At 47.7% G+C, this 25,817-nt stretch overlaps 1 protein-coding gene across 2 annotated transcripts in view; it reads right to left on the bottom strand.

Moving 5' to 3' along the window:
- The window catches only part of LOC146797862 (ubiquitin-like modifier-activating enzyme 1), a 1,073,449-nt gene that overhangs the window by 945,926 nt on the left and 101,706 nt on the right, over nucleotides 1–25,817 (bottom strand). For both annotated transcript variants that reach the window (XM_085625059.1, XM_085625060.1), the window contains exon 5: nucleotides 12,073–12,179. In XM_085625059.1, the coding sequence (XP_085481185.1) occupies nucleotides 12,073–12,179 (107 nt within the window). The remainder of the gene's footprint in view (nucleotides 1–12,072; nucleotides 12,180–25,817) is intronic.

Below are 25,817 nucleotides of genomic sequence, written 5' to 3'. Positions count from 1 at the left end.
CAATTGTTGCCGGCTATAAACACCTGGATGCGGCTCAATTCAAATTACGCACTAGACAAGAGCAATATGCAGCCTACAAAAAACAAGGACGCCCCTGGTATCTCCATTAGGTCGTCTGGTCCACCCGTCCGGGCCCTGGCACACAGCCAGGCATTCACGAACGCCTCTGGGAGATGATGTCATCCCGGAGGGCAGTGCCAGGTGACTCTGCAGATCACGTGACCTCATAGCTGGCAGGCTGGTCCAGGGTACTTAAGTGAGGCACTGCAACTCCCTGGCACTGATAGGCCCCAGGCGAGAGGTTCCGGCTCCTGGTGCGGGCTGTGTCTGGCTCAGCAGAAGAAGAGGTTCCATGGCCTTACTTTACACTCCCCCCCTCAGGACAGCAGCCCCAGACTTTATATAAGGCCCCCCTCCATTGCCCCAGGCATTATTGCATTAGATACGCCCAGCTGCCAGTTATGGCCCCCTCAGGAGAGCAGAGTGACACACTGCCACCCCACAGCAGCCTTAGCACTGGGGCTCCTCTGTCCCAGTGACGTCAAGCCTGAAATACACTCCTACCGCCCCCACCATACACTGACGTCCCTTCCTATCCCTTGACCTTTCACCCGGGGTTAGAGGGTTACTATACTCCGCACAAGCTTTATTGACCTGGTTGTTGAAGTTGTGTCGAGGAAAACAGGTCCACCCCCCTTCTTTACCACCCTTTTCCCAGCGCATGTTTTCAATCCGCCCTACAGTAGAGAAACCAGCCTCACCTGTTGTAGAGACGGCGCAGCTAAGCCCCTCTCCAGTTACAGAACAGGTGCCATCGAAGGGATGGGCACACAGAGTCAGACACAGACCACCAGGGACACACTGGCTCTCCCTGCCCTGCGCGCTCTGGCTGCCCCCAGCTCTGCACACTGACCCCTCCTGCTCTCTAGATTAGATTTACCCCTGCCTAGTCCGTGCCCCTCCCCCATGTCTGCCCCTGGCCTCTGTGAAACCCACCCAAGAGCAGTCAAGCTTGCTATTCCTGTGCATGAGTATCGTGAGTCCAGTTTTTACTTCGAAGTCTGTGACGTGTAGCTTTGGTTTTGTTGTGAGTTAAACAGGACTACAACTCCCAGTAGGCAGCAAAACGAGTGACAGCAGGCAGCCCCGGTCCCGAGTGACAGTAGGCAGTCCCGGACCCGAGTGACAGCAGGCAGTCCCAGACCCGAGAGACAGCAGGCAGTCCCAGACCCGAGAGACAGCAGGCAGTCCCGGACCCGAGAGACAGTAGGCAGTCCCGGACCCACGTGACAGCAGGCAGTCCCGGACCCACGTGACAGCAGGCAGTCCCGGACCCACGTGACAGCAGGCAGTCCCGGACCCACGTGACAGCAGGCAGTCCCGGACCCACATGACAGCAGGCAGTCCCGGACCCACATGACAGCAGGCAGTCCCGGACCCGCGTGACAGCAGGCAGTCCCGGACCCGCGTGACAGCAGGCAGTCCCGGACCCGCGTGACAGCAGGCAGTCCCGGACCCGCGTGACAGCAGGCAGTCCCGGACCCGCGTGACAGCAGGTAGTCCCGGACCCGAGTGACCAGCCTTCTTAGGCTTGAAGAGTCACGTTGGTAGCCTGGATAGCGCCAAACACAACCCTTAGGCTGCATCGGAGCGCTGCAGCAGGACAGAACAGGAAAGAAGGGCTGGGGAGAGAGAAGACTGTTCTGATGATTTTTTTTTGTGTGACTTCTGCTGTGCCCTCTAAAAACCGCTTTGTTTAATGCTGCTGATAACACACGACCTTACCACACACAGTGGGGCTAGTTTCATCAGCAAGTGAAGTGCGAGGGCTTAAATTCCAACCTTTGCTTTGGTTGCGTTAACCCACTGAGATATCCCACCAGCTATGTACTTTGGGGTGTGTCCCATTAGTTGCTTGTTTGGACCGTGTGTAGCACGAGGTCACTGCAAAATGCTAAAGGGAAACGAACAAGAAGCACACAAGACGTCAGAGGTTCTTTCATGTACTTGCTTCCCTGTGAAATGGATCTAAAAAGAGAACAATCCCGCGAGTGGTGTGGGCGCGCGCGTGCCACAGCGAGACGTGGTTTTAATTATCGCGCCCGTGTCTGGGCACGATAATTGAAACCACATGACGGCCTGGTGCGCGTAATAGACACCAATAGGCTGTGGGTGGAGCAATGCGCCCGCCTTGGGCCTATTGCGTGCCGTCTTAGTGAAAAACATGCACGCAAAGCCCAATAGCGTGCCCCTAAAGGAAAAGCACACGCTCCTGCGTGTGCCATTCCTAGGTCAGCATCTGAAACCCCATTTTTACCGACTGTCTCGCGCTGCGCGAGCAGAGCTGCACACTGCAACGCTAGGCGCGAGACCTAAAAATGTCACGTTAGTAATATAGAAAAGTATGTTTCCCAAAAAGCTTTATTCGACGTGTTAAGGCATAAAAGCACACAAAAATACATCTAAAACAATTCATAAGACATCATATAAAATATGATACACGCCCAAATGGATGGATAAATACAATTACCATAAAAACACTATATACAGATATAAAAATACAATAAAGATTGTTATGATAAAAACTTTGCAGTTATACCATGATACGAGCTTCAGATTGCAAAGCAAAGTAATTTTAAAAAGGCAAGTGATTCCACATGAAATAGGTTACAGCATATCAATATCTCTTTTGATCTAAAGCTCAATCAAGGAAACGTGCTCTTATTGCCCAAGCCCACCCTAGGTATTTCGCTATTGCTATAACAATCACCTCTGTTGTATCAGTTCATAAAATTCTTTCAGCTTCACTTGACCTTCTTGTTCCCAAGAGCTTGCAAATTGGTAACAACCAGACACGGCGTGAGGCGTTGTATTCAGTACATACAAACAATAAATGTGCCAGTGATTCTTGTCTATGCTGGCATACCAGGCACAAGTCATTGCTAGGTTTGGTCCATCTACTAGTAAAGACTCTTAGTGGCAATGTACCCACCCTAAACTGGAAATATAATTTCCGCTCATGGGGCTTTGTAATAAGGTCCCAATATTGTTCCAGCCTGGGGATAGGTTTACAGTCCAGGAATAGCCCTGTTAGAGAAGAGGACTCACAATTTCTCAGTGTATTATTCTGGACCATTTCCCAATACTTGGCTTTCAAAATCTTTTTTGGGGGAAAAGTAGAATTTTTAGGATCCACCCACAGTGTATTCATACCGATATTCGATAGGATAGCTCTAAGCTCCCTCAATCATTTTATTTGGTGAAATGTATCTACCCTTATAATGTCTAGGAAACCAGCCGCGTACTCTGCGAGCTCCGGGGTAGACCAGAGTCTACGCTAATACAAAAGGAGACGTAGTTTAGCAGGATCTGCGATTGGCTTTCTCCCAAGATCGTTCAATAACGTGCGTGTCGAGGTACTCTGTGGCAAGTTGGTAATTTTTCTAAAGAACTAAGAACTTTTTTTCGGAAATTGTGAGCTTAGCTAAGTTCTCATGCCCCCAAAGCACAGCACTGTATAAGGCAGAGCTAATAACTTTCATCTGAAAGATCTCAATTGCCGGGCTAATTTTCTTAGAGAATGAGGTGTTATGTTCCTTGTGCAACACCCCCGCCAGTTGTCGGTGTTTTAGGGATGCTATATCGACCTGGTGAGCCCAATTTAACCCCTCCTGGATATTTAACCCTAGGTATGAAAACTCCTTTACTTGCTCTAGCAGGAGATTATTCATTTTAATGCCCCCCTTGAAGGCCCTGTGTGAATTAAAGGCCATCAATTTCATTTTTGATACATTAACCTCCAATCAACGCCTCAAGCAGAACTCCTCAAAGATTGTTAAAGCTCTCTGGAGCACACTCGGCGTCTTGGAGATGATTAATGTGTCATCTGCGAACACTAGTATGGGGACTTTTTCACCTGCTAGTGTCGAGGCATCCGTGGGGGTAGACCTCATACAGTTCACTATTCCATTGATGTATAAGGAAAATAGTGTCGGGGCCATCACACAGCCTTGTCGAACTCCCTTCTCTACTGGGAAAGATTCCGTGACTTCACCCTGCGTACCCCATCGAATCTTAGCCTTGTTATCCTCGTGCAACCTAATGATGAGTGTCAACAGGTCGGATGGTAACCTCATTTCTTGTAATGTCCTCCATAGTTTAGCTCATGGTACAAGGTTGAATGCTGACCCAAGGTCCACAAAAACGGGGTTACTGTTTTCCAAAAAAGCTAAATAAACCGAAACACTTGGTCAATTGTGCTAGTAAAAGCTCGGAACCCTGCTTGTAATGGCAATAGAATGCTAAACTCATCGATCCACTCTTGGACTTTGTTGAGCACCAACCTACTCATTACCTTTTGCAAAGAATCTATTAAGCTGATCGGCCTATAATTCCCTGGGCACGATTTGTCCCCTCTCTTAAAAACTGGTATGATTTCTGCTCCTTTCCAGGAGTGTGGGACCGGGGCACCCTGGTCTATGGCATTTGTCAATAGGCGAATGTACAGACACCATCTATCCTTATCATAGAGGAATACATCCCCGGTATTCCATCTGGACCAGGTGCCTTTTCAGCCAAAATAGATTTAAGTGCCACCTCAACATCTGCCTTGCTAAAGACTGCATCCTGATAAAAATGTTTGACGATGTCGCCCTCAATTTCATACACATTTGCGGCATATTGAGGCTTAAAATGGTTTACCCACTCCGACTGTGAGACATGGTTTTGGGGCTGGCAGGCCTGCCCACCTCTATCCCATTGGTGTACATTCCAGAACTGTTTAGGGTTTCTCCTAACACTTGCCTCCCTGAGTTCCTCCCACCTTTTATTGTCCCATTCTTTCTTTGCCTTTGCCCCCCAATAGGTAGCACTGGCTGCTCGTACCACTATTGGGACACCTTCTTTAATAGCCTCCCCTAGGTCTGCACGTGCCTTTTTACAATCTTTGTTGTACCATTTCTGTGTTTTAGGAATAGCAGCCTTTTTAGTTCTACCCTTTTTAAGAAAATACGTACGGAGGTGATCAAACAATGTTTTGTGTATGCAGGTGGGTTGCTCTAAGGCCGAGGGATTTACTACACTGGCCTGGAGCTCATTTATGACATGATCCATATCCTTTTCGATACTAACTAATACTTCAGGTAGCTCGGTTATCTTGGCCCATTTGAGTCGCCTCAAATCATTAGATGGAACAACATCACCGGTTGAATATGTATCCCGTAGTTCATGGGGAGCCTTATACCGTATTAGATCCAAGTCCACACATAATGGATTGTGGTCACTTTCTAATCTATCTTGAACCCTCATATCCTTCACGGCATGCCAAAGTGCTAAGCTAACCAGTACGTAGTCTATCCTACTAACACTATAGCCATTATCAAAGGTATTAGACCCCATTTTATCTGAGGCTGTACGGCCATTAACTGCCCGCAATCCCTTCTCCATACAGATAGAATTAATTTGAATGACCGCATCGGACCATCTGTTTATTGGGTCAAGCTCCAGCTTTGGAATATTCCTCTTCTGACAAATTACCATCCTCACTCATTAAAGGTCCCCCGCGACACTCATTCAGGTCCCCCGCGACAATGACATTTGTGTCTATCCGGCTGATGTCAAGAAGATCGTCGAGAGCCGCTAAACCTCCCGCCTTCTTCCCCCCAGTGCCTTGCACATAGACATTATATATGATCATGGTCGCGTTTGTTCCCCTAGTCAGTCTAACAGCCTGGATGTCCTGGTTATCAGTTGGAAGTACTTGGACGTCTAACCCTAGGTCCTGTCTCATCCAGATTATCAAGCCTCCTGATGGCCTCCCTTTTACGCCTTTTATGACCGGAATGTAAAAATGTAGCTATCCCACGCAAAAGAGGGGGACTTCTGCCCAAGTCTCTTGAAAGAGACAGATATCAAAACCCTCAATAAAGCATGCCACTCTGGGGATCCTAATTTAGAACATAGTCCTGCGATGTTCCAGGACAAAAGAGTTTCCTTTAAGGGGATTGTACAAACAGCCAAATGACCACTTGGAACAGATGAAATTGGACTACCCTCCTGGTTTACTCCCTCCTTTTGTCTAGTTGACAGGAGTGCAGCTTCTGGGCTTTGATCTAACTCTATCTGTAGTTGTTCAATGCTTGGTGGACTGTCCCATTGGATGGTATTAGCTATTTGATGTTCTTGCTGCTTTGCTGGCGATTTTGCCACTAGTCAGTCAATGCTTTCTAAAGTAGCGCTTCCCTGCATCCTAGATAGTTTCTGGGTAAGAGGGTGGGCGCTCTCACTACTCAGAGGGGAGCATCTAAATTGAATGGCTGACAGTCCTGGCGAGCTCGTACGAAACTCTAGAGCAAATAGATTTTCTGCGAGATCTGCCCAAGTCATCGTGAGCTCGATACAATCCAGATGATTAGCTGGTGAAAACAACCTACAAGCCTTTGCTATGTCTTCTCTTATCACCGATCGGCATCCCCTAACATGCCTTCTCCAATGAATAATAATAATTTTATTTATTAGGGAATCCTCATTTCTGGACTTTTGCTTACATCAAGCTTTGCAACATTCACCATACAAATTCTACGAGTACTGGGTAAATCTGCAAAATGATAAACTGGTTGCCTATGTCTCTGCCCGACCTCTGGCAGCCCTCATGAGTGCTGCATTATAGGAATTGGCAGGTTACTAGCAGTAGGGTGAGGAGTGAGTCTAGGCTTTGGTGGAAGTGACCTCATAGTATCTATCCTAGAACTACCCAAGCTGGATGGAACCCTGTCTGCAGTGGTTTTTGTTGCTTGCGGGGCAGTAACTGGTGTAGCCCTAGATGTTACCTGATTGGCTGGAGTGACACCCTGTAAACATACAGGGCAACTACTCTCCCTTGCATCCCCAGTTTGTGATGGAACAGATGTTAATAGCTTGACCATCGATGTTAATTCTTCTATCTGACTACTCATTGATCCGTTTTCTTGTCTTAGCAAAATGACTTGCTGTAGCCTATCTTGGTGCTCCTTGATCATACCTGGCCCTACATCCTTTCTCTGCACAGGTGAGGTCTGAGTCATCTGTGTTGGCCGCAGTCCTCCTTCTCAATCTCTGATTATTTCGTTATCAGATATGTCTAATAGGGGCAGAAATCTGTTAGTACAATGTACCGAAGAGACAATAGCCCTTTCCCCATCGTCGTTATTATTAGACAATTTCTTTTTAAGTGTTTTATGGAACATTGGAGGGATGGTAGGAGTAGTAGAATTTGTATGTTGGGGCAGACTCGGGGGAGTTGTAATACAAGTGGGTTGTGTAGTGGGCACGGACTCCAAAATACCCTCGCACTATTCAATTGATGTATCAATCTGATCTAATACACAATTACTGCCTGCGTGCATTTGGAGCTTCCTTGCCTTTTTACCCCTACTACCTCGATTTGTTCCCTTTGCCTCCAACCTCCCCACCATCCCTGCTTCCACCTGGTAACTCTCTTTTCCCCATAACTGATAGTTACAAATTAGATGATGTGACCCCTTCAATCAAACAATTGACCCAGCGCGATTACTATGACCCGACTTCACCTCAATATGATTATGTTTTACATGCGCTATCTAAAGTGCAACAAACAAAAGGTAGAAATAATACACAATAGGTACTCAGGCCGACTATTTCAAACAGGAAATATCTTCAGTGGCTTAATCATTCAGTCAAAGTCAGGAGGGTGTAAACAGTACCTTGGGGATTTATGATAGTCTCCAGGAGGTCACAACAGCGTCTCCACAACCGGACCAGGCAAACGAAAGAGGGGGTGGCTCTGCCCTGCCTCTTCCTGCCACTGACTGGCACGGACGGGCCTGCCCTTGGCCCGGGCTTAGCCCGGGCACGCCCGCGCGTGTCCCGTGCTGTGGGAGGGCCGCAGTGATTTTATCACGCCTCCGTGCGCGTTTGCGGTGTCAGAGGCACAAGGGCTACTGGAGGTTGTGGTTGGGCATTTACCCTCACGGCCTGGATTGGTAGAGATCAGCCGTTCCCCTCACGGCAGCAGCGGAGGCTGCTGAGGCAAAATCCCAAGCCTTCAGGTATCCCCCTATATTTCCTTTCAATAACAAAAATTTCAGGGGTTCAATACCGCTGTTTCCTGACTACGAATTCAACTACTTGATCCCTCTTCTTTTAAGACCCAGATACAGAAAACTTTAGCTGTCTGGAAGACCTCATGTCATCAATTCTTTCAAAAAGTACATAAAAATGTACAGAAAGACAGGGGGCTTTGGTCCAGTCCCCTCTAGCCATTCACCTTTTGTGTTTTACATGGTTCACTATTGCTTCCATCAAGATCATGACATGTTGTGGATGGTCACATTGCCCTATTGGTGTTCCCATTAGGTTTGGGTAATGGCACATCAAGTGCTTTTGATGGATAGACTAGAGCCGATCTCTTTGATGTACCTACTTTGCTGATGACAATGACATTTTAATTGCTAACTTACGGCTTTTTGCATTGAAAAGTGCTTTCTGTTTGGATGCCCTCGGAAGGTTTGAGGGGTAGAGGTAAAAATAAAACTTGGGAAAAAGCCCTTGAAACCATAGTTGGACCTTGAAAGGATTTGCTTATTATGGGTCTTTGTAAGATCTTCCATTTTTAAGATGGGAATCCACGAACTGAGCACGGAACCCTCTCCCAACGATCTTGATTTAAGATGACACTCGATGATTAAACCTTGGGTAGAGGTGGTAGTTTTACTCCCAAGCAAACAGGTTAAAGGGAACATATTGACATTCTTATGTTTTTCCAATTAGTAGAATTTCTGCTTTATTGATGTTTAACTATAGATCGTTGTGCAAGTAGGCATGAAGATTAAAAAGGGAGCCTGGTAGCTGGTTATCTAAATGGATAATAAGCGATGTGTCATGCGCCTAGGACAGTGCTTAACACCCAAACGTTATCCTTATAATGGGCAAAACATGGACAAACATATTGAAGAGCATCATCAACAGGGATGGCCCATGTGGCACCAAAGTGCTTTTAGACTTCTGATGGGCTAGCTTTAAAGATTACGTAGATTCTACAAAATAGATAGAAACCATTGAAGGATGACATCCTCAATGCCCAAATCTCTTTTTCGTTGTTAGGACAGAGTAATCTGGACTCTCAAAGGCAGCAAACGGTTCAAGATCATCAATCCCCCTGGATCACCCATGTTCACAATGATCCCAGTTCCCATAACCTTAGCCATTACCATTTTCTCCTGGAGGAAAACCCAATTGCTACAGGTCAAGCACTGCCGACTCCTCGGGAAAAGCAGATAATTGTTTCACTCCAGTTCTTTGGAGGTTTCATCTGGAGCAGACAGGAGTGTGGCAATGACGAGGGGCTCCCTCACCCGGGTCCATAAGGATTTATTTTCAGCAGTGGAGGCAACACAAGCACCTTCCACCTGCATCACACCTTCTACCTTCACCTATGAAAGTGTTCAACATGGTAGTAACACTGAATATTTGCTAGAGCAGTGATACTCAAAGTACGGCCCGGGGGCCGCCTGCGGCCCTCCTGACCTTCACAAGCACCCCTTAGGTTAACAGCAGCACTAGGCTGCTGTTTACTTCAGAGAGCACTAACATTCAGTAAGATGTTAAATACATATGAAAGCTTTTATTTACAAGCTAACTGAAGTAAAGGAAAATAATCTATTAAAGAACCCTGCAAAATGTAACCATCCACAAAGCATCATTGCGGCCCTCGGGCTCACCACCGACCAAACTTTGTGGCCCTTCTGAAAATGGCTGTATCTATGTGCTAGAGCAAGCAACTTCTAAATGGTAGTCAATTGGGGCTCTTCGTGGGAGCCAGATATTTGATGTCTTTGGTCCAGCTGACTGCAGATACCCTTTACTCCGTAGAATACTTCTCATCTCTTGATGACATCAGCATTATCCACAAGACTCAGGAACGGAGAGTGAACTCACTTGAATGTCTGGCAAACTTCTCCCGTACACATCATGGCCATCTGTAAGCCATGTGCTGCCTTGCCCTTACTTGTTTTTAAGAAATGTATTATTTCCTTATATTATATATATTTGTAGGTTTAAGGTATATCAATTGCAACAAGCAGGTGTGTCTTTTTCCTGTTGTTTTTCTCTAACTCCACTTGCTTGCCATATTTCAAGACCTTGAACAAGTGTCACCTATCAAACCACTGTCAAATACTTTCCCAGACCTCTCGTGGAGGAACTATTTATATACTCGACCCTACAAGACACTATGAAGGCACCACAAGAAATAGAATATACCAGTTATATAGCATAACAAATACATAAAAAAGTCATATGTTGAAATAACTCCCTTTCAGACATACAGAGAAGTGAACTAAAGTGAAGACCAGAAAATTGATGTAATTAGACATTAAGCCCTTTGTGCAACAAAACAGGCCTACTCTTAACCATGATTCAACACAGTTTAGGACTACCATATGCTCCATATTGGGCCTAGGCCCATCAGGTGACATCGAACAATGACTTGCAATTGCATCTCCAGCAGCATATGGCTTCTACGGTAATGTCTGCCCTCAGGAGGGCAACTGGAAATAAATGCAACCAACTCTGTGAAACTGCCCATAATTGTGTGGTGTTAGTCACAGCTCTGTATGAAGTTCACCAGGTAGTAAGGAGAACAAAAACATCAGCCTTCTTTCCCCAGAAAACAACCAAGAATCGGCTGAAGGAAGAACACTCTTGCAGCCCACAGATCAATAGCTTTAAGACAAAAGGTTCAATGTAATTTTCCTGTCGGGGATTAGATTTAGCATGTCACTACCTTCCTACCAGCCTAGAGATCAACTGGAACATTGTAGACTCGAAGCATATGTACCGGAGCTCTGCTTCAATGAACAAAATATTTCAGCTTTGTTACCTGTCTTTGGAATTACTTTCATGTGCCCGATGATCCTACACTTATGCTACATTGATTGTCTAACAACAGACAAGACCAATATCTGTCTTTCCGTTGGCCATGTGGAGCCGCTATCTAGCTTTACCCACTCCTGCTTAAAACTCAAGAGCTTGCCTTTTGATTCCATATCGCCGTCTTTGCTATATTTAATATGGAAAAAATATAAAAATGATGCATTGCACACTCAAATTAATCCCCGCCATTGGTAATAACTTGGGCCACATCCCTGTCCATTGTTTTTTGTCCACCATGCCACCTTGGATTAGGCCCAGCCATAGGCAAATCAGCTCCAATAGAACAGTCTAGACTGAAGAGCCCCAATTAGGGCAAAAGTAGTCTTGGGTTGCTTGATCTCCGGTTGAGAGAGGATCTGGCTTAGAAGTTCCGGTTCGACTGCTACTATTGGAGCAGGACCAAGGCTGGGATATGCACAAGGTTGAGTCTAATTTGAGGTAGCACAGTGGGCAAAATAACTAATTACTGGGATGAGGTCCTTGTAATTACCAGCAGCTGAGACTAATTCAAGCATTTCACCCATCACTTTTTTGTTAACTTCATATTCAATTTGGAAGCATTAAGGTACCCTCGCAGAAGGGTTATCATATTTAAGCCTTGAAAGACCTTTTAGCCTGACCTTCCTCCTAAGCCCATACCAGCAGCATCACTATCTGAGGAGTGGAAGCTCTCAAGTGGTTTTCAAGCCTCTCTCTCATTTTGACCAAAGCCCATTTGCCATTATCAGATATCCACTATGCTTGTGGGTCTGTATGAGAGTTAGGATGGTGCAATTTATCAAGTTACACTGTGGTTCATATGCATCTGTATGTCGTGTTTCAAAAGTAGGGCATTTCTCCAGGACTTTAATTTTTAAGCAAGTAAATGAAGACTTGGTTGACTGCTATGGACCTCGCCCTTCCGGCACCGTGTTCTCTTAGGGGAATATCTGTCCATCAGTGTCGTCATCCACTCATCCTAGAAGTCCTGCAGGGCAGGGATCCTCTCCACCCAAATATCTACACACCGAGTTCTTCATGAAATTGGTTTGGGTGTTCGTATTATACATCAACGCATCAGTATTTTGTAGCGAGTCATACAAGACATTGTAAAGGGACTTGAAAGATAACATACGCAGTACGTACCCAAAGAGCCCCTTCGTGTTCGCAACAATAAGTTTGATCTTGTGTGCATGACAAAAGTCACCAATGCGAAGCTGTTCCTTTAGGGTGGAGTTTGTCAGAACTACAACCTAAAAACCAAAAAGGAATCATTTAGGGTCATAAGAGATTTTCAGTCAGCAATAAAGGCAAAATTTAATTTTACAGAAACCACAAGTAGGATATCAGTCCACTGCAATAAGTAGTGGTCAGAAAGAGTATTCTAGGACAATGAGTACGAGCTGGACCGATTGGTTCAAATCATTTGTGATCAAGGTGGTATCCTCTTAAAGGAGGAGTAGCTATGATTTCCTCCTATGTGAAATGCAGCACACTCATACAGACAAGCCACAGTAATTAGGTCTTTCCAACTATGTGATTTTCTATGGCAAAACATGCTTTGCGCGATCCTATGGTTGAGGGCTTCAGGTGATGTTGCCCCATTCCATTTCGCACCAAATACCTTGCAAGGGGAGCTACATGGGTTTATTTTCCATAATCCTTTTCAGACCGTCTCTCCATATGAACTGCTCAACCAGAACACAGGGCTGGCTTTAGCGCTGGTGGCGCCTGGCACAACAGTCTTTTGTGGCACCCCCCTCCATGATCTCCTCTGCAGACTCCCTCACTATCATCATGTAAAATTCCAGGTCAGCGCCTAGTGCATCCATACCGGTTGCGGTGGGGCCAAGTGAGGGGAGATTTTGACGGACGATGACAAATTAATTATTAATTTAATTTTCCCTCGTCATGGTCTGCCGAAATCCCACCTCACGAAGCCCCACCACCCTACTGCTCTTACCTGCATGGGCCGAAGTTGTATTCTCCCATTCTGAGATCTGACATGACCCTATTCTATGGACCCATAAGAACGTCTTCCCCTCAATCCCACTCATTCAAGTTCATGGGATCTGCAATGCTGCATTTGAAACTGGGGATAATTCATCATCTAAGTCATTCAGTTTGCATCTGGACTAAAACTCCCTGGTAATGGCACAACATTCATTCTTCTTTGATTTTAGGCAGACATATTGTAAGACTTTAACAATATAAAGTGGCCTTGGTTTGAAAATAACACTGAACAAGTACAAATTGGAAATGAGCTCCATAAATGGCACATGGATATCCACAACCAGCATATGTCTCTGCCCCCACTTCATGTTTTATAACAATGTTCATCACTTCACTTTTTCTCTGCTGTGTCCAATACATTTTCACCGAAACACACACACACACACACACACACACCATGTCTTTCACTCATTCTTGTTATGTCTCATCCTCTGGTCTTTCCCCAAACAGACATCAGGCCATTCCATTATCCCTCTGTCTCCTTCTCTCCCTGTTTCATTTGAATATCACTCACATCAGGTCTTTGTCTCAGATCCCAGGGTCTTCGATCACACAGACACCCGGTCTTGTTTTCTTGGTCTTTCTGGTTTCCCTCTTGCCCACACACTCAGTACTTCACCCCCTTCCGTGACGCGTTTCTCCGGCTCTCTCTTTTCCCCACCACATGAAGTCCAGCTTTTTGAACCTGTGTCTCTGAAAGGGGGTGCGAGGGCAGGGAGGAGGAGGAAAGCAGAGTGGGCCACCTACAGCACGGGAAGTCAAGGGGCCAGCCAGGGATTGGAAAGAGACCGCATCAGGAATAAAAAGGGCGTAAATGCAAAGGAGACATAATGTCCAAGACATCACAACAATAAGGCACACAGCGAAACCTGGTGATGCTCATCTAGTTTCACCCATAGATGGATGCACCAGGGACTTGGCTCTCGCTCCCCACCCCTCCCCAAGTCGGCTTCAGAGGTGATCTGGATTTGTCCCCAAAAATGTCCTATGTGAAATCACCCACACTTTTGATGGCTCTGTCGCTTTCAGTCTACTTGTGAAAGACCCAGCATAGAGGATCGGCTGGTGAGGTATGAAGACGCCCTGTCCGATTGTAGGGAAGCATGGCCGGGGTCCATCAGAGGGAGTAGGGTTAAGTCCATCCTGCAGTGTTCCAGACTGTCAAGAAGGTGGGCCAGGTCATACGGGTCAGTGGAGTCCTTCGGGGTGCCATCTATCATGATCCACATGGTCACTGGTTTGAGGAGACCATATTTAATGTCCAATTTACGTAACTGATGTTGCAATCCCAGGAATGCCTTGCATTTGGTGTTGGTGTCGACCACAAAATGAGCAGTGATCTGCATCTAGTGGCCCTCCAGGTCACAGGAGCAGTGCCACCGAGATGACTCAGAGGGCGTGTTCATGTCAGAGGAATCAGGCGAGGATTGGCCAGGGTCAGAAGTTAGAATCTCATTCCATCCTCCTGGATCGTATTCGGTAAGCCCTCTTGAATTCAAGTGGTGGGGTAAAGGTCATGTCAAGCAGTTGAGAAAGCAGGCGCCCCAGCAGGCCATAGACATCATTATTTTGTTCCATTTTCTCTGGCACCCCATAAAACCCAACGTTGTCCTGGCGGTCCCTGTCCTCCAGGTCAGTCACCTTCTGTTTGAGATACTATATGTCCGGGTCCCAAGGGTCCGCAGAGCCTTTCCTCTGATAGAGATGCGCGCCGCTCCAGACCCTCCAGCTTGCCATTGAAGATCCCGGGCCTGCAGTAAGTGTTTTCATTACGGCCTGGGAACCTGCCGTTCATGGATCCCTGCCGTTCTCCCACAGCAAAGATCTCTTTCAGAATGAGGTCCATGGTAGCTTCTTGTGTTGATGGTGGGGATGAGAGGTTCTGTTGTTTTCCACCCCCCATGGCCTTTGTGAAGAGTAATTCACAGGTGGCTTTGCCGCTGGAGTCATAGTCACCTGGGAAGAGCCTGCTTTGTCCGTATGTCAAAAGGGGGGTGATTCGGAAGGCCCTGCCTTGGTGTGGTAAGAGGGGGTTCTGTGTCGCAGTGACTATCCCATGTCACAGCCAGGGATGGAGGGACTCTGTCCTAGGGCTTCGCAGAAGCGTCGTTCCGCTGGGGTGTTGGGGTCGTGGTGCACGAAGGGGCCGATGTTAGGTCAGGTAAGGGACATCAGGAGAGGTCAGTGCAAGGAAGTAGCTGGGTGGGGGCAACTTGCCCCAAGTGACACAGAGCCAATGAAGGTGGCAGAGTGTCACCTACCATTCCTTTCCATTCAGTTTCCTCTCAAAAATAGTGCCCCCTGCAGGACACTCACTGGCCAGTGTCACAGGGGGTCGGCCCCATAAGGAGCAAGGTTGCAGTGGAATCAGAGTTGTGGCTGAGTATATGCAGCCATCCATGGCCCGGGTAGGTTCTCTTGTCTGCCATTCTATCTGGTGGAGGGCTAGTGCAATGGATTGCAGGCCAAGGAGCAGTGAGCGGCAAAATACGTGGGCAAAAGTCTCAACGGTTCAGCAGGCAGGCACTGCCCTCGCCCAGCCATGTACCACGTATCAGTGGTTAGACTAACTCATTTTAGAGCTGATGTCCGCATCACTGCACTAAAATGCAGTAGTTATGCAAAGTAAAGTGTTCCCAACCACCTGAGATGCGCTCTAGGAGCTCAGCTGCACAGCATTAGCAATCGCCGTGACCTGCGCCGCTGTGCTTGGAGAGCGATACTGTATCACTTGTTTACTAATGTTTACATTTACTTAGGCAACTGACCAATGGAACTCTGCTCTGGTGTGCCCCACAGGCGAATCTCATGACCACCCAATCGGAATCCAAGCAGGAGTGTCAGCATACCACGTGACAGTGTGTGCCAGCAGCCAACGTGCATCCGGATGGCGACACCTTGGCTGTTTTTTCCGGCAAGGTGCCTGCCCCCCTCTCACTACGCAGGGTCTAACTAGCAAGAGAGGGATGGAGGCAGGTAGTGGGCTGGCTGGGGCAGCGTTATTTTTCCTTGCAGCGTGCCAGAGTGGTCATGCACCTTTTAGTCCACGGCCCCAGCACTGGCCTGCAGTCATGTGTCATCCGGCATTGTTGGATATCAAGTGTCCTGTCGCACTCAAGGCTGTGTGTGGCATGAGGAGTCTGAGTGTTGCACTAACCCCCGCACTAGGCCCACTCCAACATGTGCAAGTATAATTTTCAGGGGTGGATGACACGCATAAGGGGGAGTAAAAAAAAAAAAAAGTACTTTATTGCAGCGTTTCTCCTCTGTTTCTTCTCCAAATCAGGCCAGAACAGGCAGGAAGCATCCAGTATCCCCTAAGCCAATCACCACACTGCAATGCAGTGTGCCCAGGACGGCCGGCCAAACATTTATGCGTACTTACAGAGTGCCCACCACTCCTCCCTTGCTTTTTGAGCTGATGAGCCTGCTCCGCAAAGCTGCTGCTGCCGGAATGCTAATAAAATGGAGTTATTTTATTTTTTCTTTATTTACACTGCTGCAAAGCATTGGGACGGTGCCCCTCCACAGTAGCAGAAGAGCCGCCACTGATATCATTACTCGCATACATATTCAATTAAGTTTGCCGGACACTTGTCTTGCTTCTTGTGGTAATTCCTGGCCACAGTTTTATGCTTTTAACAAGTATGATATGCTTGCATATTGCTTTTTATATGCTTCACAGTGCTCCAGTCATGTATCAATATGACAGGGTCATCAATCAACGTCACAGGGGCATAAATCACACTTGACAAGGACATCAATCAGAAGCGTGACAACTCATAAATTAATCCAATGACCGCCAATAAATAATTTTAATCAAGTTCTGTTAACTGCTTGTCATATTTGGGACACCTTTTAGATGGGTGAGGCCACCATACATACAGTTTTATGAGGTCATAAAGTTACTTTTTGGTTTTCCTCCGATTGCGTGGGGGGGTAATCTCTCACTTGATTTAGGCCCCAACTCACTACCTTGTCTGTCCATTTTGTGCCCTGCTGTCCCTTTCGGCCTACTCACCCCGCCGTTAGGCATCACAGCCGGACTGGGAATGCTAGCCAGCGATGGCAATCAACTCGGAGCAGCCCCCGGGTAGGTGGGTGGGGGGGAGGTGGCGGGTGCTGGTGGCAACCCTGCTGCTGCTACACCGCTGCAGCTTTTGATACAGGGGGCTGATATTATTGCAGCACAGATGCAAAATCAAAATCAGCCCCCAGTAATGAAAACGGCCCCCACCCTTCTGGCTCACCGGGAAAATGCCCGGTGCCTGCTACGGCCAGTCCAGCCCTTAAAGACATCACCAGGTAAGTGGCCTTCCTTCTACACATGGCCCTGGCGGTGTGCCCCCCTTTTATCCACTTTGCTTGCCGTCCAGCACTACGACAATGCTGCTGTGTTTCGGGGTCGGTGGGTCTCGAAATGTTGATCTGCCCCTACTTTCAAGAGTAGCCTGTGCAGGGTGAGTGCAGCGTTTACAACCCCCCATTGTCCCCCTCCCAGCATGTGGTGGTGCTCCCTCATTGGGGGGGGGGGGTTCAAAACATCACCTAGGCACCTATTGGTCAGGTATTTTCACACCAACTTTCGCAGGCATCCTTGACTTGAGGGGGAGAGCAGGAGTGACTCCCCCCTAGTTGGGCATGCAGCCAAGTCCAAAACTAGAATTTTTGGCACCACGGAGGTCGGTATAGCGCCAGCCGTGAGGCCCCATTCGGGGGCGGCCTCTGCTAAACCGTCAATATAAAAAATAGTGAGGTAAATCACAATTGCAGTAAGTTTGTTTCTTTGTTAAAACAAAACAGTTACAAATCATTGTCCATGATATCAGTCTCAAAGGTCCTACCCACATTTAAATAATGCATGCATGGAGGCCTGGTGGGGTGCCTGTTGGTCCATCACCATCCCCTTTTGTACCGCTTTGTTCGCCAAAGTTGGCAGGGTATGCTCAGACGTGAGTCCCTTGCTCACTTTGCCACTGGATTCAAGCAAGCCTGGCTGAAGACGGCTGAAATGCCAGAAACCGGTCCTAGGAAGCTTGTTTCCGGTCCAGGGAAGGCATGGCTTGGCAGTTCGGGCTGGACTGTTCCCATGAGGCACAGGGTCAGACTGATTTGCATATGGCCATGTCTGAACTGGGGTGGCAGAGTGCGCTAAAGAACGGTGATGGATCAAACCCAGATCTGTTGACTGGGTGTGAGTGTTTGATTGGTTCTGATGCTCCGTCCATCACCACCCCCTTTTGTACCGCTTTGTTCGCCATAAGTTGGCAGGGTATGCTCAGACGTGAGTCCCTTGCTCACTTTGCCACTGGATTCAAGCAAGCCTGGCTGAAGACGGCTGAAATGCCAGAAACCGGTCCTAGGAAGCTTGTTTCCGGTCCAGGGAAGGCATGGCTTGGCAGTTTGGGCTGGACTGTTCCCATGAGGCACAGGGTCAGACTGATTTGCATATGGCCATGTCTGAACTGGGGTGGCAGAGTGGGCTAAAGAACGGTGATGGATCAAACCCAGATCTGTTGACTGGGTATGAGTGTTTGATTGGTTCTGATGCTCCGTCCATCACCACCCCCTTTTGTACCGCTTTGTTTGCCATAAGTTGGCAGGGTATGCTCAGACGTGAGTCCCTTGCTCACTTTGCCACTGGATTCAAGCAAGCCTGGCTGAAGACGGCTGAAATGCCAGAAACCGGTCCTAGGAAGCTTGTTTCCGGTCCAGGGAAGGCATGGCTTGGCAGTTCGGGCTGGACTGTTCCCATGAGGCACAGGGTCAGACTGATTTGCATATGGCCATGTCTGAACTGGGGTGGCAGAGTGGGCTAAAGAACGGTGATGGATCAAACCCAGATCTGTTGACTGGGTGTGAGTGTTTGATTGGTTCTGATGCTCCGTCCATCACCACCCCCTTTTGTACCGCTTTGTTCGCCATAAGTTGGCAGGGTATGCTCAGACGTGAGTCCCTTGCTCACTTTGCCACTGGATTCAAGCAAGCCTGGCTGAAGACGGCTGAAATGCCAGAAACCGGTCCTAGGAAGCTTGTTTCCGGTCCAGGGAAGGCATGGCTTGGCAGTTCGGGCTGGACTGTTCCCATGAGGCACAGGGTCAGACTGATTTGCATATGGCCATGTCTGAACTGGGGTGGCAGAGTGGGCTAAAGAACGGTGATGGATCAAACCCAGATCTGTTGACTGGGTGTGAGTGTTTGATTGGTTCTGATGCTCCGCCCATCACCACCCCCTTTTGTACCGCTTTGTTCGGCATAAGTTGGCAGGGTATGCTCAGACGTGAGTCCCTTGCTCACTTTGCCACTGGATTCAAGCAAGCCTGGCTGAAGACGGCTGAAATGCCAGAAACCAGTCCTAGGAAGCTTGTTTCCGGTCCAGGGAAGGCATGGCTTGGCAGTTCGGGCTGGACTGTTCCCATGAGGCACAGGGTCAGACTGATTTGCATATGGCCATGTCTGAACTGGGGTGGCAGAGTGGGCTAAAGAACGGTGATGGATTAAACCCAGATCTGTTGACTGGGTGTGAGTGTTCGATTGGTTCTGATGCTCCGTCCATCACCACCCCCTTTTGTACCGTGCCTGTTGGTAGAACAATGGTTTCTCAGCGCTTCCTCTGCTTTGGTTATGTGTGGAACATGATTGAGATTTATTGGCCTGAGAGAAAATGGACCGCTTGACCATGCAAACCTTCAGGTGTTCCTAATAGAGCGCAACTTGGTGATGGCAGAGAGAAAACGTCAGGCGGCTGTAAGGGAACTGTTTAGTGGAATGCAATGAAATACAAAATGCCTGCTATCTCTATAGAAATGCTTAATTCTTCAGGCAACCGTTAGGGCACAATAACCACCCTTGTTTTCCTTTGAGTAGTTATGTGCCCGAGAGCATGCAGTGTGTTCCAAAACACATAAGGGAAGGAGGGGCTGTTGTAATAGTTCATGTCGCTGGCAGGTGGTGGGCGCGTTGAACGCCTGTCTCACTAAAGTAAGCCAAAGAGGAGTACCCCTCGAGGCAAACAAAAGGTGCTGCAGAAGGCAGGACCAACTATGTTTTCCTCAAAGAAGTGTCCTGCAGGGCCGGCTCCTCCATTGGAGCGGAGGAGCATCACCCCACTTAAAATCCCCGCCCCCCCCAAAAAAACGTAGAGATGAAATATAAGATGGTAATTTATTACCATTTTTTTTCTTCCCCCGTTACGTGCCGAGCGTCAGGACGGACGGTGATGGGGCCGCTGCTGAGGGACTGCAGCAGGACAGGAGGGAGGGCTGGCTAATGTACTGCTGAAAGTGCACATCTTTTTAGCCAGCCGTCTTGCGACGGCCAGCCACACATGTGCACTTGTCTTAAAACAGCTGGGTTTAGAGATAGTGCAGGCCTCCAGAGTGCTGTGGAGCGCCGAGTGAAGCCGCTCCAACCAATCCTGGCGCTGCTCACATGCTGCATGTGATCAGCATCAGGATTGGGCAAGGGAGTGCCAGCAATCGGTTCCAGTAAAGAAGAGGTATGGAGGTCGTCAAGTCAGGTACGTTTTCTTTTTTTATATTTTCCCTGCGCACAGTGGTTAAGTTGTAAAAAAAAAACTCGTCAGGAGGCTACTTCGATTTATCCTGTCCATGCTGTCTAACACAGAACGAACTACTAACCATGAAACCCTACAAGTGGGGAGAGGATGGGGCATAATGGCCAGAGCTGCCGACCTCAGAGCTGGGGAATCAGGTTCGAGTCTCGGAGTCTGCTCAACATCCTGTGATTCTGGGTGAATCACTGAATAGCTCTGTGCCTACCAAACATTAATGTCCTTAACTGGTGCTCAAGCACCGGTGTTGATGATTACGTGCCGGTGCTGAGCACCGGAAACCACCGGTTCAAATGAAGCACTGCTGCAGAACAAGTCATGTACAGCCTGAGCAGCCTCTAGTGTTGTCAAATGCAACACATTACCTGTGGGATCTCTACAACTGATCAAACATGGGATTACGTGGCATCAACTAGTAAGAATGATCTTGCCTTAGCTTTAAAAATGTGTTCTATTTGCAGGATTGTTACATCACTTTTCTTCTTCAGGCGCTGCTACTCAATCTATTGCGGTCTTTTTCAAGAGTTGCTCTGTGGCTGGCTACTTGAGTCTGCTTTGTGAAGATATTTTATTTGAAAAATTGATTGACATGCTATTCATTTGTTAAAAGGTAGCTCAGTTGTTTAAGCCCTTGCTGTCAAGAGTTGTTCATACTCACAATTTTTCAAGCTACAATCCTGGCAGGCCCTACTCTGCCTTTTATCCATCCGAGATCAAGAAAAGAACTGATTTTTACAAAAAAAGATAAATATAAAATGAGTGTTTGTGGAAGGGGAGGGTGTGAAAAGAAAGCAATGAACTCACTTCACAGCTGTGACCAATACATTTTCCACTTCCACATGTCTAGCTAAGGTCACTTTGGATTCTGTATATCTTTGGCCAGTTGTAGACCATTACGTTGCCCAAATAGGAGTTCTTTCTAATGTTTATCTAATTTCATGGGCATAACTGCTTGTTCTACATGTAAAGAAGTGTCACTCAAAGTGACACTCATGGAACTGAAATGGCACACATAAGCACACCAAAAACATGAAAATGTCACACATGATCAAACTTAAAACATGGTAGCCATACTTGCCCCGTACTAGGTGGAGGGTTTCACCTTGCAGCAGGCCGTAGCCAGGCCCGGTGATACAGGTGTGAAAGTGGAGAGAGAAAGGTCTCATGTGGGCTCGCCAGTGAGGGGGCAGTGTGAGAGCACAGACACCAGAAGTGTAGCATACATGCCAATAGACCAGATGCAGGTGGAAGACTCCTGATTTTAAAGGCAAAAATGGCTTTTATTGGCTTACTCCTACCAGAAATTGCCTCTGCATCAGTAGTCAAAGGAAGAAATACATTCTACCATTATTATTTTTAAATCTCCCACTTTCCTCTTCTAAAATGTTGGCTGTATGGTGTAGGGCAGCTCCGGGCCTGTAGTGAGGCGGCCTGGACGTGTAGGTGTTAGGCGCGACCACTTCCAGTTTACAGTCCTGCAGTGCCGTCAGGTAACAGGGTGGCTGGGTGTTCCGCTGTTGATGGACGTCTCTGGACAGCCAGAGCTAGGGCCTCACTATGAGGGGTAGCAAGGCGGGTTTAGTCCCCAGGCGTTGTAAGTCTGACCTCTGCCAAGGCCTATGCTGCGGTCAACGAACTGGTGCCCATGCCACCCGCTAGGCTGCAACAGGGCCCGAGAGGAGGTGGCGGCTATGTGAGCCACCGATGCCTCAATCTCCCCTCCTCACAAGGGGGTAACCTGGTGTACCATCAATATTGTAAAGTAGGGGGTTCTATCTAGACCCACATACTTGAAAATAAAGGACGCAGACACAGTAGTATGATTACTGGTAACTGGCACAGGGCACGTGGGCCCATCCCCTTTAATTAGCAGGATCGCCTGACCGATGATGCATGTGGTGGGGGGGTGGAGTCAGGGCCGGACTGGGAAACAAAACTGGCCCTGGCAAAGTGCTCGGCTGGCCCACCCGGGCTTGGGGGTGCCCCCGAGGTCTTTGTCAGGGCCGGTTTTCGGACGATTTTGTTACAGGTCCGATCAGGCTGCAAAAACGGCCCTGTAACAAAAACGGCCCCCAGGGGCCCAAAACCGGCCCGACCCGTGCGGCGCACCGGGGGATTGCCCGGTGCCCGCTACGGCCAGTCCGGCCCTGGGTGGAGTGCATGAACAGCACACTCCAGGAACACTAGATCGTGCCCAGCAGGAAACTGCAAGTGTGAGGAAAGCGACCCTTCATCCCCACAGGTACGCAGAGGTGGCCATCGCTTTGGGCAGCCAGACTCCGCCTCTCTCAATCACCTGTCTTGATTACTCCTTACCTTTTTCACAGATGCCAACATTTTCTTTTCATAAAACCTTTCTCTCTTTTTTTCTTTCAGACAAATATCTTTCAGTGCAGCTTTTAGTCTCTCTCTCTTTGTCACACTGACATCACGACTTGCTTCGGCTGGGTTCTCTAGACTAGCCTCTCCATTGCAAAGCCATCAGGTTTCCCTGTCCATTTTCCCAACCACTTGCACCAATACACAAACTGTAGGGCAGGGGTCTTCAAACTGTGGGGCGCGACCCCCAGGGGGGCCGTGGAGTGATGCAAAGGGGGGCGCGCCTTCCCAGTCACACTTCTGCCCAGGCCCAAGGGCTTCAGCCCCCCCCCCACACTTCCCCGTCCTGTGTCTCAGCCTGGCTGCTGCAGTGAAACTTGAGCTGCTGGGGGCTCAGCTGGGCAGTGTCTGGATTCCTATCTCCGGCACCCCCGTGTTTTTTCACAGGTCTTTAAAGACCATTTGCATTTTAACATGCCTTTGTAAACTGGTTACAGAGGCTTAGGTTTTTTTGCTGGTTCCAGTACCCCCTGGGTCCCCACTGTGCCTATTCCTTACATTTGGATTTTACATTCACTGCCGTAGTGTGAGAATGCATTTCATGGAAAGGAATACAAAGTTGGCTTTCTGGGGGCGCCGTGTGTGAAAGTTTATTGTGCTTTTGAAGCACCTGCTGCAGCGTTTCTTTCCCCGGCAATTGCCAGGCCTCACATAAATGTCAAGATAACTCGTGATTAATTATCTTCCTGGAGAGAGATCAGAATTTTGTATAGTTGAGGTTTTGACTTAGGTGAAGTTAGTGCAGAGGGTTAATATGCCTGCTGCAAAGAACGTGTACCAAGTAGATTACAGAGTGCGTATGATGTGAAGAGATCAGCAGGTTACTGCTTTCAAAAGAGACATCCTTTTGTTACTTGCAATTTATAACTTAAAGTCCTAATATAGGATAGTGAGCTATTAACTTTCATCCTAGAACAGCATGCACACTACAAAGAGTACATTATTAGACCATTGATTAATGTTGCAAAAAGGGTTAATTTGGCTAGAAATCAATTCTTATAATTAAAGGAAACTCCCAACTATGCTGTTTCTTTTTCGACTCTGAGTTTGTGCTTCTCCACACCAAGCACTCTTGAACTATGCTGCCTACCAGTATGGATGACATGTGACTCCTATACTTTTAGTCCTTTGGCTTATGTAACATTTCCTATACACTGATTTACACACTTATGATTGATTGTCTCTGTGTAATGTGTGTGTGATGCAAAGTGCTCGGACACCCTACACTGGTATGAGTGGCACTATATAACTAATTCAATGCATCTGAGAGTGTGGGGTTATGGAGACTTGGTCACTGTTAAAGGGTGCTAGTGAGAGAATCCGTGGTGGGGTGGTTATTGGGGGGGCACCAACAAACATTGTCGCACAGGGCACCACCAGCACTAAAGCCGGCCCAGGGAAGTATGCACAGATAAGCGCTGAAAATACCGCTTTAGGTGACTGCTTTTTTTTGTACCGACTGGGCCATCAAAATAATCTGCTGGTAACCCTAACCATAGGACTGGAAGTTTGTTGCAGGATCAGCACATTATTTATTTCCTTCACCCTCGATCCCCGATTAATGCCGCAATTGTTTAACTTAGATCTTAAAGTCTACGCCCCGTCAATAACATGCTGAGTTACTTCATGGGTCTGGGAATGCACCCTGCATTCAGACAACTCATTCCTCATTCTCGCCCTTTATTGTCACGCTCACCTTGCACTCACAGTGATCACAATGCACTCACACTGATCACCATGCACTTGCACCATTCACCCTCTCACCTTGCACTCACAGTGATCACTCTGCACTCAAAATGCACTTGTCCTGCTCACACTATACCTCAACCTGCAGTCACACGAGTACACTACTCATCCTGCACTCATGTGACACTTCACTCACCTGTCCCCCTCACTACTCAATATGCAACTCACTCAAACAAGCCCATCAGTAATCATACATTCATTCATCCCATTCTGAACTTGCATCCGCACCCAAAATGAGAGAGGACAGCAAGGGAGTGAGAGAATTTGATTGAAGAGGTCAGGGATGAGGAGAAATGTGAATTGCCGAAGAGAAGTGTGGACACGCAAGAAGTGAGTGTGATCCAAAGGTGAGGGCTTCTGTTAGAACAAAGGGGAGATGTGAAAGAGGAATGGGGGGACTGGAGAGGTGTTCGATACAAATAGACAAAAATTTGAATGAAGAGACGAGGTGAATGAGAAGTGCTGAGGGGCACGGGAGGTGACAGGGCCAGAGAGACCATGAGATAAATGTGAGAGACTGTTAGAGATGAGGGCAGTGAAAGGACAGAATGGCAAGAGGTGATTAAAGGTGAAGTGAGAGGTTGAATGGGGAGAGTTCAGAAGTTGTAAAAAGGGGTGAAAGAAAATGACCTGCAAAGTGAGAGAGGGATCCGGGGTTAGGAGAGGAGAGAGGGATGGAAGGGAGGGGGTGAGAGGAAAGCTGCATGGGTAAACGGCTTAACTCTACACAAAACCGCCAGGATTTTAAGGGACCCCTGCTTCTTCCGGTCAGGGCCAGGTGAGCTTCTAATGTGGCAGCACGTATTGCTGCAGAGTGGAAGGCCCTTCACAAAGGTTGACTTGAAATCTTTCTGATGATAATTGCTGTATTTTGGTTATAAATGGGTACTGATTGGGTGAAATCTTTCCTCAGCGTTACTGTGTGTAACAAATATCAAAATAATGAAGCAATGCTATCCCAAAATACGCGGCATCACATAACCTCATTTACATTTTCATCCCACGCAATTTAGTCAACAGGTTTAGACATTTTTGTCAGGAGGGGGTCCTTACGCCTCAAAATGTTGACAGGGGGGTCTCGGCATCCAAAAGTTTGAAGACCTCTGCTGTAGGGTCTTTCCTTTCCTCCAAGCTACACTCCCCCTCTCCATTTAGGGACATATGAATATGATGTGTTGCT

Source organism: Triturus cristatus, chromosome 9 (assembly GCF_964204655.1).
Source record: "Triturus cristatus chromosome 9, aTriCri1.1, whole genome shotgun sequence".
Taxonomy (NCBI): domain Eukaryota; kingdom Metazoa; phylum Chordata; class Amphibia; order Caudata; family Salamandridae; genus Triturus; species Triturus cristatus.
Note: the sequence above shows the minus strand (reverse complement) of the source record. Positions and strands in the feature narration are given on the sequence as shown.